Genomic DNA, 16999 nt, shown 5'->3' with positions numbered 1-16999 from the left:
TGCCCTCTGCGCCCCACCACTTCCCACCCGCCTGGGACTCCAAGGACTTGCTGAGCTGGGCAGGTGGGAGCCACGGGGAGTCAAACTCTGGTGGGGGCAGGAGGGGCGGCTTGCAGGGCTGAGTGGAGCCCTGGCCCTGCTCGTGGTTGTCGGGTGGGGAGTCCGGGGGCGCCCTAGCCCTGCTGAGGCCCAGCTGGGACGTGCACGCAGGAGGGTGAGGGGCCAGCCCGTGCCATGCTGCCCCTGTTCTCAGCTCCGTGCCACCACTTTGAAGAAACAGAACCTGTTGACTTTTTATTTAGAAAGTATTGCTGCCCTGCCTGGGGCTTCTATACAAAAAACAAACACAGCTCAACTCGGCCTCTCCTGACCAGAGACGGGTGGTGGGGACGGGCTCAGCAGACGGAATGTGTCCCCGGGCGGCGGGGGACCAGGAGGCCCCTGGCCCGTTCTTCAGGATGGCCGGGCTGCCCCCGCCTGGTCCGCTCCGAGCCAGAAGACGGAGGAGAGGCGGGCCAGCCTCCAGACGCTCCCTGGGGGCCAGGCGCCGCGGGGTGATCACCAGGCCGGGGCTGTGTTGGCCAGACGTCTCATCCGCCTGCGGGAGGGGAGGCAGCGACCCCCGGACCTCTCAGGCAACCGGGTGAGGGGGCAGGAGCCCCTAGCCCCTCCCTCGGCTGCTCTGCTGCAAGGGGCCCCGAAGCCGCCCTGTCCTGCCCCCTCCCCAGGGAGAGTGAGCCTGCTCTGGGCTGCGGTCAGAGCTGCCCGAGGGCTAGCCTGGGACCCCTTGCCCGGGGCTGTCCCTGGAAGGGGCTGGGGCCGCACCTCGTGTTCCGGTCCTGGTCTCGGATCTTCTTCTCCATCTCGGCGTCCGTCAGGGTCTCCAGCAGCGGGCACCACTGGTCAGCGTCCCCCGTGTTCCGGATGGCAATCTCCACCGTGGGCAGGGGGTTCTCGCTGTGGAAGATGGGAGAGGTAGACGGCTCGCAGAGCAGCTGCAGGAGAGGCCCCCAGAAAGCAGTGTCCACCCCCCGCGGGCAGACAGGACGTGGAGCCTGGTTTCTGCGCCCGGCTCCCGACACAGGGTGGCCGGGCACGCTGCCAACATGGCATCTCAGATCTGCACGGGGGGAGGGGTCCACAGGACAGTGCTGCGGGCCCAGCCATTCCCAGTGGGCCTGCAGGGAGGAGGAGGGCTGTCCGCCCCACTCAGCGTCCAGGAGAAAGGAGAGCGAAGGAGTCCATCCACCCAGGAGTGGGGTCCCAGGGCCCCTGCCCTGACCAGCCCGCAGGGGGCTCCTCGGCCCACGTCACCGGGCCCAGAAGCCCTAAGCCCTGACTGCTCCACGCCGGGGCCCGTCAAAGATGCGCCCAGACTCCATCCGAGGAGTCTGCACACCCTCTGGCGAAGTGGACTCAGGGCTGGGGATCAGCCTCGGTGAGGCACTGCCTCTGCCTGGAGAGCCAGGCCCAGCCCGCCAGCGAGCCTCAGGTGCGCCCTCGCCTGCCCTGCCCGCAGCCGCCACGCTGGCCTCTGGGTCCTCTGGCCTCTTGCTGGGCCACTGGTGCTCAGCCCCAGGAGTCAGCCTGCCGGGAGCCCTACAGAGTCAGCCCCCAGAGGGAGGGTGGGGGTCCCCAGGGGACAGCACAGGAAAAAACAGGCCCCTGGCCTTAGTTTTAACTCCTCATCTGGAAAATGGGGACAGTGTCCTTGCTGCGAGGAGTTTCAGAGGACCACTGCCACCAAACAGCCAGCACACACCCACTGCGTGGGGGCCGGGGCCCGAGCCGGTGCCCCCGAGTCCCAGGCCGGTGCCCCCGAGTCCCAGGCCGGTGCCCCCGAGTCCCAGGCTGGTGGCTGGGCCGCCCCGGCTGCCCCTGCCGACAGCTGCTTCCCAGCCAGGTCGTGCTGCGGCAATCCAGAAGCCAGCACTGCAGACCCAAACGTCACTCCTCACGTTTCGGGCTCTCAGCTGCCTTCCTCAGGGGCAGTGGACACAAAAGTCACCAAGCCCACACCGACGGGAGCAAATACATCTTCCTCTAAACTTAAACAGGCGCGGGTCCGGGAGGCCCTGTGTTTACCTCCCTGTGGCTCCAGGAATATTGCATCCCAGGGGGTTGTTCTCAACCAAGGGCTGCTCAGGCCTGGAAGGACGGGCCTGGAGCCAGGAGCCCACCCTCCCAGGCCTTTGGCTTCCTGGGCCTCAAGGCCACCTGGGACCCTGCATTCCCACCACCCGCCAGGTGCAAGCAGGGAGGCCGTGTCGGAGCAGGCAGAGGGCCCGGAGGGGACCTCACTTTGACAACCTCACGGGTGCGGCAGGCCAGCTGGGAGGCGCGGCTGTGCCCACCTGGTAGATGAGAACAAGACTGCAGGGAGTGATACCCCTCCACACCTCCCCAGCTGGGAGGAGGGGACAAAACTCGGTGTCACCCTCCTGGGTAAGATCAACTAACTTGACAAGGGGCCCAGCCCACTCGATGGGGAAAGGGCAGTCCTTCCAACAAGCGGTGGTGGGATAGCACCCGGCGGCCACAGTTTCTCAGCTATGCCACCAACAGCACAAGCAATGCGAGGAGAAAACATGAACTGGACACCGTCACAAGCTTTTGTGCTGCAAAGGACACTGCCACGTAAGTGACCTACAAACCCACAAGAAGGGAGAAGATACATGCCTATGTATCTTCAGATACGTGCTGAGGGACCTGTATCTGGAATGTGTAATGAACTCTTGAAAAGTGGAAGTGTTAGTCACTCAGTCATGTCCAGCTCTTTGCAACGCCATGGACGGTAGCCTGCCAGGCTCCTCTGCCCATGGGATTCTCCAGGCAAGAATACTGGAGTGGGTTGCCATGCCCTCCTCCAGGGGATCTTCCCAACCCAGGGATCGAACCTACGTCTCTCCTGCACTGGCAGGGGGGTTCTTTACCAGTAGTGCCACCTGGGTAGAAAAATCTCCAGGGCCCCTGAACGTCAGAGCAGGAGGGGCTCGGCCCAAGCCTGTGAGGGGACCCCCTCCGAGTCCCCCTGCTGCACGGCAGTGAGAGGTGCATTCTGAGTCAGCCTCCAGGGACGAGGGACTTGGTGTCAACATCACTCCCAGGACCTCAGGATGTGCTCTGGGAAGCGAGGCCCCCCAGGCTGGCCCCAGGCCCACTGGCCCCAGCTCGTGAGCCACGCGTGGACAGGTGCCGCGAGCAGGCCTCCCACCGGACTTGGGGCGTGGCCTGGACCCGTCTGTGGCCTGGACCCCAGGGCTGCTGGTGGTCATGGGGGGCCCCGTGTGGCGGCTGTTCTCTCTCTTGCTCAGAGTCCTGGGAACATGGTGGGCGCTGCCTCCCGGGGTTTCTGGAGAAGCAGCTGAGACGCAAACAGCCCCACATGTGCCCTCAGCTGTTCCCTGTCAAGGGCGGTCCCTTGGTAACGGCCTCCACATGGGGACGGTGACAGCTTGAACAGCCGCGTAAAGGCTAACATCCAGTTTGGAAGCCTCCCGCGGTGGAAGTGGGCCCAAGGGATGGGGTTCCCCGGGGTGAGCTCCACCGGGTCCGGGGCTGCTGGCAATCGGAAGGCACGCCAGGGTCTCGAGGAGCCCGCCCGTGTCCACTGCCGCCAGCACCTGGGACCAGATCCCCTCCCCGCTCTGTGGGCGGCCTGAACGCCCCCTCGCTCCCACGGGGCACCCGCCGCCTGCTCGTGGACTGAACAAGAGGCGGCAGTGGCCTCCAGACCCCCCTCGGCGGGGGCAGACCTGTCCAAGACTGAGCCCAAGGCCAGGGGATAGGCGAGGGTCTCAGTAATGTCCCCGCTGGGACAGGGGACGGGAGGAGGAGACAGGCCGCCGAGCGCGCGGTCAGCTAGCACGGAGGCCCCAGGAAGTCCCGGAGGCATCCCCGCAGAGGGGGGCGGGGGCGGCCACCTGTCCGAGCCCCTACCTGAAGGCGTAGGTCTTCTGATGCCAGCTCAGCTGTCCCCGGATGCTGTAGGCGATGGTGGTGACGAACTCCCCGCCCAGCCCCAGCTCGGAGCACAGCTTCAGGGCGAACTTCTCGGGCGAGTTCTCCTTCTCCGACATGTCCCACTCGAACTGGTCCACCAGGGAGATGTTCCCCACATGGATGTTCAGCTGGCCCGGGAGCACAGACGTGAGCTGGAGTGGCCCCCCTCCGGGGCCAGGCCGCACCCTCACCACCCCTTCTCTCCAGAACGACCCCCTTCATTCTCGGCCGCGCCCCTGTGCTGCTAGCTGGGGTAAGGAAAACAACCCCTATCTCTCTGCAAAGGGATTAACTACCGAGGAAGATGTGTTGGTAACTGGATAACTCCCTACAAAGAAAGATTGGATCTGATGGCTTTACTGGTGAATTCTACCAAACATTTCAAGAACTAACAGCAATCCTCATCAGATCCTGCCAAGAAACCGAAGAGGAAGGAACACTCCATAACTCACTGCCTTGATACCAAAGCCAGACAAAGACTCTACGAGAAGGGAAAAGCACAGACCAATACTCGCTGTGAACACTGATATGAAACCTCAGCAGACACAAGCAAAGCTACGCTCAGCAGCACGTCAGCGTTATACACCGTTACAGATGATGTGATGGGACACGAATCCTGAGTGGGGGGACTTGCTCTGGCAACGTGAGGACGGCTCAGTAAGTAAACCCATCAGTGCAATGAGCCACGTGAACAGAGTGAAGGACAAAACCACACAGCCCTCTCGATAATCGGGGAAGAGAGCACTGGGCAAAATTCAGCATGCTTTCACGGTAAAAGCACTCAGTAAACCAAGAACAGATGGAAACTACGTCTACAAGATTAACTCAGTCCAAAAAGTCACTGCAAGTATCACCCACAATGGTAGGGGACTGGTGACTTTTCCTCTAAGATCAGGAACTAGCCAAGGATACCCAGTCTTGCCACTTTGATTCAATATGGCGTTGGAATTTCTACTCAGTGCAATTGGGCAGGAAAAATAAATACAAGGTATCCACCTGGAAAGGAAGAAGTAAATTATCTTTGTTCCGAGATGTTATGATCTCATATGAAGAGTTTAAGAAGCTAACAAGATACAGTTAGAACTAGTGAGTGGATTCAGCAAGGTAGCAGGGCACAATGTCCACGTGCAAAAGCCAGCCGCATCTCTGTACGCCAACACTGAGCAAGCCGAGAAAGGAAGCGTGATGAAATTACGGTAACATCAGAAAGAACAAAATCCTTAGAAATTAACTTAGTCAAGGAGATGGAAGACCTGTACAGTGAACAACATAAAACACGCTGAAAAAAATTAGACATAAATAAATGGAAAAACATCGCACGTCCATGGATTGGAAGACTTAAAATTGTTAAGTTGTCAAGGCTATGATTTTTCCAGGAGTCATGTGTGAATGTGAGAGTTGGACTATAAAGAAAGATGAGTGCTGAAGAATTGATGCTTTTGAACTGTGGTGTTGGAGAAGACTCTTGAGAGTCCCTTGGACTGCGAGGAGATCCAATCAGTCCATCCTAAAGGACATCAATCCTGAATATTCATGGGAAGGACTGATGCTGAAGCTGAAGCTCCAGTACTTTGGCCACCTGATGTGAAGAGCTGACTCACTGGAAAAGACCCTGATGCTGGGAAAGACTGAAGGAGGGAGGAGACGGGGACGACAGAGGATGAGATGGCTGGATGGCATCACCGACTCAATGGACATGGGTTTGGGTGGACTCTGGGAGTTGGTGATGGACAGGGAGGCCTGGCGTGCTGCGGTTCATGGGGTCGCGAGGAGTCAGACACGACTGAGCGACTGAACTGAACTGAACATGAATAGCCAAAGCAATCTACAAAGCCAACGTAATCCCTATCAAAATCCCGATAGCATTTCTGCAGAAATAGGAAAAAAATCTTAAAATTCATATGGAATCTAAGGAAAGGCAAAGGATGTCTGGTCAAAACAATGACGAAAAGAGCAACAAAGCTGGAAGCTCACACTTCTTGGTTTCAAAGCTGACTGCAAAGATACAGCACTGAGCGCACGGTGGGGCCAACACAAAACCAGACACATGGACCAGTGGGGCAGCCCAGAAACAAGCTCTCAGACAGGCGGTCAAATGATTGTCAACAAAGATGCCAAGGCCACTCAATGAAGGACAGTCTTTGCAACCAGTGGTTTTGGGAAAAAAGAACATACACACGCAGAAGAATGCAGTGGGACCCTTACCTAACCCCACAGACAGAAATTAGCTCAAAATAGATGGGACATACAAACGGAAGAGCTCAACCTATAAAACTTTCAGAAAAACAGACCAAAGCTTCATGACGCTGGATTTCGCAGTGATTTCTCAGATATGACGTCAAAGGCATAGGTGATAATCGAAAAAATAAACTGGACTTCACCAAAATAAAAAAACTTTTATGCATCAAAAGACACTATCGACAACATAAAAAGGCAACCCGTGGAAGAAAACGTCTGCACATCACAGGATCTGAAAACGATCGCTCTCTATAAGATACAGGGAACTGATGAAACAACAAGAAAACAACAAAGCCCAGACTCAAAATGGGAAGGACTGCAGCAGACGCAGAAGATAAGCAGACGGCCAGCAGGGCCCCGCAGCAGCGAGGGAGGCCCACAGAGGTCCATACCCAAGGCCGTGGGCTTCCAGTGGCCATGTGGGGATGTGAGGGCTGGACCATAAGGAAAGCTGAGCACCGACGAATTGATGCTTTTGAAGTGTGGTGTTGGAGAAGACTCTTGAGAGTCCCTTGGACTGCAAGGAGATCCAACCAGTCCATTCTAAAGGAGACCAGTCCTGAATATTCACTGAAGGACTGATGCTGAAGCTACAATACTTTGTCCACCTGATTCGAAGAACTGACTCATTGGAAAAGACCCTGATGCTGGGAAGGATTGAAGGCAGGAGGAGAAGGGGACGACAGAGGATGAGATGGTTGGATGGCATCACTGACTCAATGGACGTGAGTTTGGGCAAGCTCCGGGAGATGGTGAAGGGCAGGGAAGCCTGGCGTGCCGCAGTCCATGCATCCCCAACAGGACTGAGCCACTGAACAAAAACAAATCAACAGGGAAACGCAAATCGGAACCACAGGGAGATACTGTTCACCACCAGGCAGCCCTTCTTGAGGGGGGCTCGGGGCAGGTGGCCCCCTCTTTTCTCGTGACGGCCCCCAGGACTGCGGGGGTTGCTGAGACAGCAGGGGGTGTGCCTGGCCCAGCCTGCCCACAACAAGAGTGGCAGTGTGCCCGCCTCGCTGTGCCCTTCCCTGCTCTGCCTGTCAGCTGGGTCACCCCTGGGACCACCCAGCTTCCGCTCCACGCCTGGCAAGGCCGCAGCAGCACCTGGACGCGCCCAGAACGTGATGCCCTCCTCAGAAGTCGGCCCGTGCCCCTCCTGGGACAAGCTGCCTTCCAGACAGCCTTCCAGAGCCCTGCCCCACAACACAGACCCCAGACAAGCTCCTGTCGAGGCCTCCACGCACCTCCGCACCTCGCAAGCCCCGAGGACAAGGCAGGCCTGCTGCGGGTGAGGAGCCACCTACCTTGATAATGACGCGCTGGTCTGACTGGTCTTCCAGGATGCTGTCCGTGGGGTAGGACTCGATCTGCTGTCTGATGGCGGAGGCAATGGCCGGCACGAATGTCAGCGGGTTCAGATCCAGGTCGTCACAGAGAATCTCTGAGAACATCTCCGGGGTCATCAGCTTCTCTGAAACGAAGACGGAGGTGGGGAACCACTGGTGGACCACGGGGCATAAGGTCAGGTCGCTCAGCCCTGGCCTCCCCCAGCCCTGCCTCCTCTGCCACCCACCCCTGGGTGACGACAGGACCCCCCCCAACACCAGGCAGACAGAGCTCAGTGCACGCCAGCCAGGGCGGCGGACGGACCATTCATGTTCCAGGTAAAGGCGTCCCGCAGCTTCTGCCCGTCAATCTCCATGTCCAATCGGATGGGGACCAGCACCTCGGGCTGGGACGCATTCTCGTGGATCACAGCTGGGTCGTGGTCGTCGAAGCTGGAAGGGAAGCAGCCGCATGCTCAGCAAAGTGGGCTGTGTCCCTGTGCCCAGGGCCTCCCTCTCTGCACCACTGGTCACTGAGACCTGCCCAGAGAGGACCTGTCCACTACGGGCTGAGCCGGCAGAGACAGGGCCGGTGGAGGTCCACGCAGGGTGGGAGGGGAGCTGCCAACTTGGGCAGCGGGACAAGCTCAGATGTTCCCCCCAGGAAGAGAGGTTTAAGCCCCAGAGCAGGCAGGATTCTCCCAGCAGCTCTGGAGAAGAAAGGGTATGTCCAGAAGAAGAAACCCTGGAACAAAGGCCGAGGGGCAGGAGGGTCGAGGAGCGGCTGGCAGAGCAGGGAAGGGGGGGTGCTGACCGGGCGGGGGTGGGGGGACCCTGGGGAGCCTCGGTGGCCAAGTGCCCAGGGCTCCGTGCCTGCAGCCTGGACCCCGAGGGAGCCCCAGAGCACGGAGAGCAAGGCAGCTCCGCGCTCACGCCTGCCCTTTAGAATGGGGAAGAGGGAAGAGTCGGGGGCGGTGGGGGGCAAGGAAAACAGGCGTGCCACCCCCCCAGACCCAGGGGTGATAACTGCTTTCCAAGGACGCAGGGGCGCCGCCGACAAGCAAACAGCGGGAAGCAGCCCGCAGGCGGGAGGCCGCACGGCCGAGGCCCCTCACCAGAGTGGGAAGGTCCGCTTCTTGTCGCGGCCCATGCGGTTCCTGTTGATGGTGGTGGAGCAGGGCACGGCATCTAGGTGGTGCGAGCTGTTGGGCAGGGTGGGTACCCACTGGCTGTTCCTCTTGGCCTTCTGTTCCCTGGGAGACAAGGACACCCATCTGCTCAGCCTATGGGCCAGAAGCTGCCCCTAGCCACCAGGTCGTGGCCAGTGGATGCCCGCTGCGCCCCTGCTGGGCCCAGGCCCCCGTGCGGACCTCTGTGCGCCCAGCTCCGCGGTGGCGATTCTCCAGGTTCCGAGTGGCACCTGCTCGGGGTCACCGGTTTTAGGGGAGGAGAGGGCAGGGGGCCCTAGCCCAGTCCACGAGCTGTCACTCTGTGCTGTGTGCTGGACTGGGCACTCAGGAAAGAAGGTCAGGGTTCACAGGGGAGTGGGGGGCAGATTTCCAGGAGAGCCCCGAGGGCAGCAGAGAGGAGGCTCGGGTCAGTGGTTGGGCAGGGGGCCAGGGCTGGAGACACAGAGAGGGTCCTGACCTGGGGGGGGGGCCCTGCCCTCAGCGGGCAGCTGAGAGTCCCCGGGGATTTGCACACTTTCGATCAGGCTGTTGTTTCAGATGCATAGTCCAGCCTGAGACAGCTAACGCCTCTGGCCTCCCGGCCTTCAGGGGTGGGAAGATACTCTAGAAAGCGGGACTCAAAGTAACTCAAGGAACTCGCGTCCCACAGGGGGAGCCCTTCTCTCCAATTTACAGGGGGCGTTTACTATGAGGAAAATAACAAAGGCATTTTGAGCTGAGGCTCCCGGGCTGGGCTGTCCGTCTGCGAGACCGCTCGTCACCCCTGGGCCGTGTCCCCGGTGGCCCAGGGAGCAATCAGCCCAGCGACTGCACAACTCACCTCTGCAGCCCTGTCCCACAGCGTGTCACCATCGGTGACGTCCGCTCAGTTTCCCGCTAGGACAGCAGCCTTCCAGGATGGGGGGCGGGGGGAGAGGCGGTGGCCTTTTCACTCCTCTCTGCAGCGGGGGCCCCTCGCACCCCAGCGCCTGGGCCCAGGAGCACCCCTTGGGGTGGGGCGGGGGGAGCCACACACCGAAGGAAGCCAGGACCCCCCCGAATCTCCTGCCCTGCCCTGACACCAGAGACCTGGGGAAACAGGGCCCGGGGCTAACGTGGGCAGGACCAAGAGCTGAGGCGGCGAGACGGGGTCCCCGCCACAGGCCATCTGGCTCAAAGTTTCTACTCCGGGCCTGCAGGCCAAGAGGGAAAAGGTGCCCACTCAGATCAGGTGCCTCCTGTCTCCAGGGGTCGCCTGCGAGGTCAGATCCTTTGTAATTTCCACGGGCGAAGCTGGCACGCTGGGCCCATGTGGGCAGCATGGGCGTGGACCATCACACTTTTCCCCATTGAGTCTCCAGCCAGAGCTGTCACCCAGGTCCCCCGAGGGCAGCTCCCCTCTTGCAGCAGCCTCTTGTATCTAGGCCGAGTCTGCCCGGCTGACCCCTCCTGCCTGATGGCCTCACATGAACAATGCAAGTCACGTCGCAGCATGCGAGCGGGGCGATGCAGCGCCACGCGGGGTCCAGGCATCTGAGTCCTACCACTCAGCCTCCCTTCCACTGCAGAGAGGTCTGTCCAAGAGCCCCGGGGGGCATCCAGGCCCTGCCTGACCTGGCTAGTGTGGGGGAGGGGGCATGCCACCCCTCCGGGGGGCTGGCTGGGCACTGGGCAGGCGCCTCCTGACAGTGGAGCCCACTGGTGGCTTGCCTGCAGCCCCACCGCCACACAGCAGTTCTCACTGCCCAGTAACAGGAGGCTACTGGCCTAGCTCTCTCCTTCATGTGATGGACTCAGCCAGGAGTGTTCACTGCCCCACACAAGGTCCGCAGCTGCGCATGCGGATCTCAAAGCCCCATCCACGTGCATGGAATCTCTTCCAGTGACTTCTCTAGGGAAGCCCAGCTATGCCGCCATCCTCACCGCACCACCAGGGCGAGAAAAGCCATCTGCAGCGCTCACGTCTACAATGGGCCAGGCCGTGAGCACACACCTTCTTTGGGGGGTGGTGGGGGGCGGGGGTTAGAAAAAGAATCCGATGGTGCAGTTGGGAGAAAACCTGGAAGGGGACTGTCCACGTGCCCACCCCCTCCCCCTCCTCCCCCACTGCCAGTGCCCTGGGTCTCGTGCCCGGAGAGCTGAAGGTGCCAGCAGGCCTGCTGCCCGCCTCACTCATGTGGCCCGGGCTCGCTGCCGGTCTGCCTGCCCAGCACACAGATGCAGCCCCGGCTCTCTGCAGCCACCTGCCTCCCCCAGGCAGGGCTCTCCCACACCGCCAAGGGTATCTCTGGGTTCAGGACGGCCCTCGCTCTACAGTGCTTCCCGGGGCTGAGACGAATGGGCCAGAGATCCAAACGAGGCTGAGGCTGCCGCAGAGCCTGGCGCAGGGCAGCTGTGGTGCAGAGCGGCCCAGCGAGCTTCCTCCCTGCTTCTTCATGCTGCCGGCTATGCCTATTTTTACTCTGCATTTTAGAAACGCTACTGAAGGACAAACACCGTTCCCCCGTGTGTCTGCTCTACGCCCTTCATCTATTGTCTATTAGCGTGTCCAAGTTTTGCTGATAAGTCTGAATGAACCAACACTACCCACAAGCAGCAACGTCCCCGTGACCCTCGCCTGTTCAACTGGGAACGTGCTTTCAAAGGACCCGAGTTTCTGCTTCAAAACCGCTGTGTGTTTCTTTTGGGAGTGAACCTAGGCCACTCATTGTTCTGCCTTTCAAAGCATTCTTAACCACTCTCCAGAACCGAGGGCTTGGCTTACATTTCTTAGAAATTCCAAAGACAGACACTTGGAAACCTGGAGGAGACGGCCTGTGAGCACAGGGGGCCGGCGGTACCTGAGGTAGGTGGGGGGCTCGGTGCTGATGGACACGGCCTTGTACTTCTCGTCGTTGCCGTCCAGGATCTCCTCCACCTCGGAGGCTTTCAGCAGGGTCACGCTGGTGGCCAGGGTCGTGTATCCATGATCTGCAAGAGATGGGGCTGCGGTCAGCCCGCGGGCGGGCGGCGGGCAGGAGCAGCCAGGAGACGCAGCACACCGAGGTCCTCACATGCAGGAGGTGGGGGAAGCGGCTGTGGACCTCACGACTGCCCGACGCGGGCCTCTTCCAAAGGGGCGGCCTGGACCCTGGCTTTCTCCAGAAGCCCTGCTGGGCCGCCTGCTCGGGCTCCAGCCACAGGGCCTCTGGGGACAGGAGGGCTCCAGAGTGAGCCAGCCGGCGGGAAGAGGTCTGACACCGCTGCAGTCCACGACACGAAGCGAGGTGGAGATGGGATGAGGGATGAGAAACACTTTTCTTTTAAAACAAGAGCCCAGAGAGTTGGAAAGAGCCGCTGCACACGCAACAAGAGCTGGCCCTGGCGCCAGTGCCCTGGGAGCCCGAGTTCTCGGCAGTCCGACCACAGCTTGCCTGGGGAGCCGGGTGGAGGCGGGGGGTTAGGAGAAGGTGGCTCCCCAGGGAGCACCAGGCCTGGGGTCGCCAAGGCTCACCAGGGGCAAGCGCAGCTAGGGGCGCAGGGTTAGTGACCGGCACTGCACCCGGCGCAGGAGGGCCCGGGAGGGGCTGAAAGGTCACAGCAGTGCGCGGACAAGAGGCTCCGGCTCCTGCGTTAAAAGAACGCGGTGGACAGGCCACGGCAGCGCCACGGATACATTCACACCTGACAGACTGCGGAGCGCGCGCACACGCACGCACGCACATGCACACACACACGGGCGCGCGCACGCGGGGCGCGGGCCGGTTGTCCCAGGGCGCCCTGGTGCCCGGCCCGGAGGCGGCGCCCCGTGGCCCAGGGGCACACAGCATGGGGCAAACATGCACACGAGCCAGCACTGGTGGACCGGCTGCCAGACCAGGTGCCACGGGATGGGCTGGGGGGTGGGGACGGGGAGGGGCGGGGAGCTAAGCGGTGAAAGCCCGGACGGGGGCGGGGCCAGGGCCGCCCCACCGCCCGGGCGCATGGAGGGTGAGGATGGCGCACGCCCGCGGATAGCACAGCATCACAGCAATCCTAAAACGTTTTCAGACCGGTGCGTCTTCACCGCGCCCGCGCCCCGCCCGGCCCTCCGACCGCCGGGCATGCCCTGACCCCGACCACCCTGACCGAGGACCCCCACCCGCACCGGGGAGCCCACCCCCACCCCGGGGACGCTCCGCCACGCTAAGGTCAGGACTGCCGTGAAGACACGCCGGGGTGAAAACGTTTTATCTTCATGACATAAGCGAGTGGTTTTGAAACAGGTTTACAAACCCTCGTGAAGACGCACCCTTAGTGTTAGGTTTTGTTTTTTTACCATGTGACGATGCAACTATTTTCTTCCTCTCTTCCACAGTGGCTAGTCGCCTCCAGAGCGAGGGGTATCTCTTGTACAGAGAACCTCGGAACATACGGAGGTAGTTTCCCACCTAGGGGTAAAGCGAGAAGGCTCATTACGAGGGCCAGGGCTCCTCGGGGAAGGGAAGGGCCCTGGCACAGAGGCTCTGCCACCTTAGTGACACGCAGACCACCACGGCCTGCAGGCGCCGGGCTCCGAAAGCAGGCAAAGCCCGATCTGCTGACATCAGGGGTTCCGCAGGAGCGGAGGTCTGGCCCGCACCTGGCCCAGAGCTCCCCGAGAAGCTCTGACCTTGCACTAAAGATCTCCGGCGCAGTCCAAAAATGTGAGGCCTCTCTTCCTTTTATCTTAAGACTCTGATATTTTTACGATGTAATAAACACCAAAAAGGGCTTTTAATTTTAGACAGATGTAGGATAATTTCCCCCGTGGCCCTTGCTGCTTTGTTTAGTAACAAAACTCAAACCAAAAATACCAAAGGAATTTTCCAAAGAGTTTCAAAAGCGCTTATCAGCAATCACTGGATTGGCTGCATACAGCATCACTGCCCCAAACAACAGCCTGCCTGTGCCAGATGCTCAAAGCACGACTTACTTGACGAAAACAAACCTAGTCCTAACGTTTTTACAAAGAAACTTCACTGCTTCACCAACTTTTCAGAAACAACCACTCGATCACGTGGCAGGGGACAGTCGCTGGACTGGGTGCTGGCTTCTTCTGTGAGCGGGCAACACTGCCCTCTTCTCAGATGCGGGCAACACTGCCCTCTTCCCTACTCCTCTTGACAGATGTTCATCAGCTGTAAAGTTCACCCTCGAAGGACCCACTTGTGCTATTTTCCCATGTACCTACCCCACTATAGTATTGTTCTTTTTTACAGTTTCTCCATTTTTCATGAGTTTAGAGATTTACACAACCACGGCTGCTGAACAGCGTGAGAGAGCGGCCACAACGTCCCTCCTGCTCCTTGCTGCAGGGGCAGGCCCTTGCGAGTTATCTGGCTTGAGCGTGGTTACCATCTGGGGGTAAACACAGAGTTTCTAGGAGGTTTTTGACAAGACACTGACCCTAATGCCCCCAGTACCACCGTGCAGGTCCTGCAGGCTTCCCAGCCTCCTAGGCCCTTCCCGAGGTCCCTTCAGAACTTAGGGGACTCAGTCTGCCCCCTGGGTTTTCCCTGCACAAGCTTTTGCCCCCTCTGGACCTGGGTTTCCCAAATGGAAAACGAAGGTGTTGGTATGGAGGCCTCCTGGGCTCCCCTCGGCTGTGCCTCTGTGTGGTGATGACAGCTGCCCCTGGTGGGGGCAGGACTGGGGCAGCTGCAGACACCCTCCCAAGGCTGCTACCCCGAGTGGTATGGGGCGCTGTAGGCACTGCTCTGCCTGGCATATCTCTTGGAAACCAGTGCCTGCTGTTTGCCCAGGGAAACTGGCCCGGGGGCCAAGCACCCCTGCTGTCAGAAGAGCTGCTGGCTGTGAGTAGATGCCAGTCTAGCCCTGAACCCTGCCCAGGCCTCCTGAGGTCTGAACATTGTAAAGTCAGGCCCCGGACGGCAACTGCCTCTCCCTCCTGCCGTCTGGTCTCCATAAACTGCATCTCAGGACAAATCTTCTCACTCACCAAGACTGCAGTTGTCTTTCTCAGTCTAAGATGTGCTGCAGGGCAAGTTGCAGAAGCTGTCTAGCCTAAGCATCTCATCAGATGCCCGAGACAAGTGCCGTGGACACCAGGCTGGAGCCAGAGCTCCTCATGCTCTGCCCACCTGACACCGGGCTCCACCCAGTAATCAAACACAAGCTTGATTTTCAAAAGTACCACCGACTCAGAGCCAATGCTAAACCAAGCGCTTTTCCTGCCCATTAGATCGGGTGAAGGTTTCTTAGTTAACCTGCCAGTCACCACATGCCGCATCCGTGCCCACAGGCTGGTGAAGACCCTTCTGAGCTGCGGCACGTGGCAGGCAGTGGCGCCTCTCTCCAGTACGGCCAGCGGTCAAGAGGAGCGTTTCTGTGATAATGTGAAAATACGTTGCATCCGGCCCCGTGTTTCATAAAAACCGGTGAGGAAAGGAAACACAGAAAGTTCTGATGCTACTGACAACATGGGTCTCCTAACTCAATACAAGTCAGACAAGCCACAGGGAGTCACAGGGAATCCCGAAAGCCTCACTGAGTGTGATCACCATGAGGCTTAATTCATTCACAGCGTATTCCATCATGAAGAGGGAAAAAAATGGTAAAAAAGGACAAAAGAGTGACATGCGTAAAACTGAAAACTGCTGCCAGGAGAAGCAAGCGTCGGCGGCGTTTGTGCCTGCTGTAACTCCCCAAGACCCGCACTCGCCTCTCTACAAAAGGGAGGCACTGCTGCTCGGCGCTTGCACACCTGAACTGCGGATCCGTAATTTTAAAATGTGTGTGTGGACACACACGCACACGCCGGAGACTGCCAAAGGCTGAGGGACACTGGAAGGACTTCATATACTTGGTGCACACTGCTAACCCAGCCAGCTCACAGTGCTGCAAGGTCACTGTTTAGGTAAGGATGAAGGGGTTCCGCGCTCGTTCCCTCGCACTAACTCAGAGTTAGTCCAAGAGAGCCGAAGTGCCAGGTGCCTCCCATTTGCTGATGGATCTAGCTCAGGGCTGGCTGGGCCCTAGCCATCCAAAATCAAGCATCGTTCTCCCAACCTGTCTTCTCACTGATAATGGAAGATCAGAACGCCCACCCGCCCAACTCCAAGTCAAAGAGCACCAAGCGGGTGAGCCCCCGACTAAGCTCGGTGTTTCGAATCAGCGGTTTCAGGATTCCAGCTGGGGCAACGAGGGAGAGGAGGGAGCGTGCGAGGGGTCCAACTCCTCGCCCCGTGTGCAGCAAGGGATAACCCAACACCCCGTTTCTGTACGTCCGGCTGGAGTTGTGGAACTCAGCGCGGACCCGGGGCCACCGCGACCCCCGCGGCCAGGGACACGCGTGAGCGTTCCCAGACTGCGGAGCGCGGGGCGGGGCCTGCTCGACCACGCCCCGATAGACCACGCTCTCGACCCGATCCGCCCACCGCGTCCCTGCGGGACACGGGTGGGCGTGCCCAGACGGCGGGGGCGGGGCTGCTCGGCCACGCCCCAACAGGCCACGCCCCGATGCGCCAGGCCGCGCACGCGCACGCAGGCCCTCCGCGATGAATGGAGACGCGCGTTCCCGGCGCGCAGACCCGCCCCGAGGCTCCCGCGGGAACCGGGCCGACCGGGAGGCCCGGAGGGCAAGGATCGGCTACCTCAGAGCCGATCATGTAGAACTCGCCGTCGTCTTCCAGCTGGAACTTGACGGGCTTCTGCCCGAAGGTCTTGCTCAGCGCCATCATCATCATTGCGGCGGCAGACGCGGGCGGCCACGGCCGGGCTGCGAGGATCGGGAGGGCCGAGGCGGGGCCGGGGGCGCTCCTAGCCCGGGGAAGCCGACGCGGGAAGTGAAGGGCGGGCCGGGCCGGGGGCGCTCGCGCCGCCGCTGGGCTTCTCTGCCGCCGCCGCCGCAGAAGACGAGCAGGCCGCCCTCAGTGCGCAGGCGCGGGCGTTGACGCTGACGCGCGCGTCGCCGCCGCCGTCGCCGCCCTGACAAAAGGGCCGAGCGCGCCCCCGCGGGCCGCTTAAAGGAGCCTCGGCCCGTTTCTCGGCCTTCCCGGCCGCCTCCCAAGTGGAGGTACCGGGGAAGGCCGCTCACGGGCAGAAATAGCAGCCGCCGCCCTGACTCGAGCGGCGCCCTTCCCCGTCTCGCAGCCGGGGCTGGCATGCTGCCCTGGTGAGGAGGCACGAGGCGAGGCCCGGAAGGCCGGGAGGAAGCCAGAGGCTCCCTTGCCTCAGTTTCCCCGCCCAGAGGACGCTGTGCGGCTGAGCACATGGGCGGCCCAGGGACCAGTATCCCAGCTC

The 16999-nt window shown here is 60.5% G+C and overlaps 1 protein-coding gene across 2 annotated transcripts; it reads right to left on the bottom strand.

Moving 5' to 3' along the window:
* Nucleotides 1-267: 267 nt before the first annotated feature.
* SMARCB1 (SWI/SNF related BAF chromatin remodeling complex subunit B1) lies at nt 268-16697 on the bottom strand. 2 transcript variants are annotated; one of them, XM_069558333.1, is made up of 9 exons: nt 16351-16697; nt 13035-13146; nt 11578-11707; nt 8684-8821; nt 7894-8021; nt 7548-7714; nt 3940-4130; nt 826-957; nt 268-598 (listed from the first exon to the last, which is right to left on the bottom strand). In XM_069558333.1, the coding sequence occupies exons 1-9, from the start codon at nt 16441-16443 to the stop codon at nt 559-561; spliced, it is 1131 nt and encodes a 376-aa protein (XP_069414434.1). In that variant the 5' UTR covers nt 16444-16697; the 3' UTR covers nt 268-558. The 2 variants fall into 2 exon arrangements, with proteins under 2 accessions (XP_069414434.1, XP_069414433.1); XM_069558332.1 differs by having other exon boundaries at nt 13008-13146; nt 16351-16695.
* Nucleotides 16698-16999: the final 302 nt, after the last annotated feature.

The sequence above is a fragment of the Ovis canadensis genome, chromosome 17 (genome assembly GCF_042477335.2).
Source record: "Ovis canadensis isolate MfBH-ARS-UI-01 breed Bighorn chromosome 17, ARS-UI_OviCan_v2, whole genome shotgun sequence".
Taxonomy (NCBI): Eukaryota; Metazoa; Chordata; class Mammalia; order Artiodactyla; family Bovidae; genus Ovis; species Ovis canadensis.
This window is presented reverse-complemented; position numbering and strand designations above follow the sequence as displayed.

What these genes read in the sequence shown, in the direction of transcription:
- SMARCB1 (XM_069558332.1), bottom strand. Translation starts at nt 16,443, where the DNA reads ATGATGATGATGGCGCTGAGCAAGACCTTCGGGCAGAAGCCCGTCAAG. An exon ending in GAGCCCCCCACCTACCTCAG is followed by an intron (nt 8,822 to 11,577) that starts GTACCGCCGGCC and finishes CTTGTCTCCCAG; the next exon opens with GGAACAGAAGGCCAAGAGGA. An exon ending in ACCAGCGCGTCATTATCAAG is followed by an intron (nt 4,131 to 7,547) that starts GTAGGTGGCTCC and finishes CTCCCGGGCCAG; the next exon opens with CTGAACATCCATGTGGGGAA.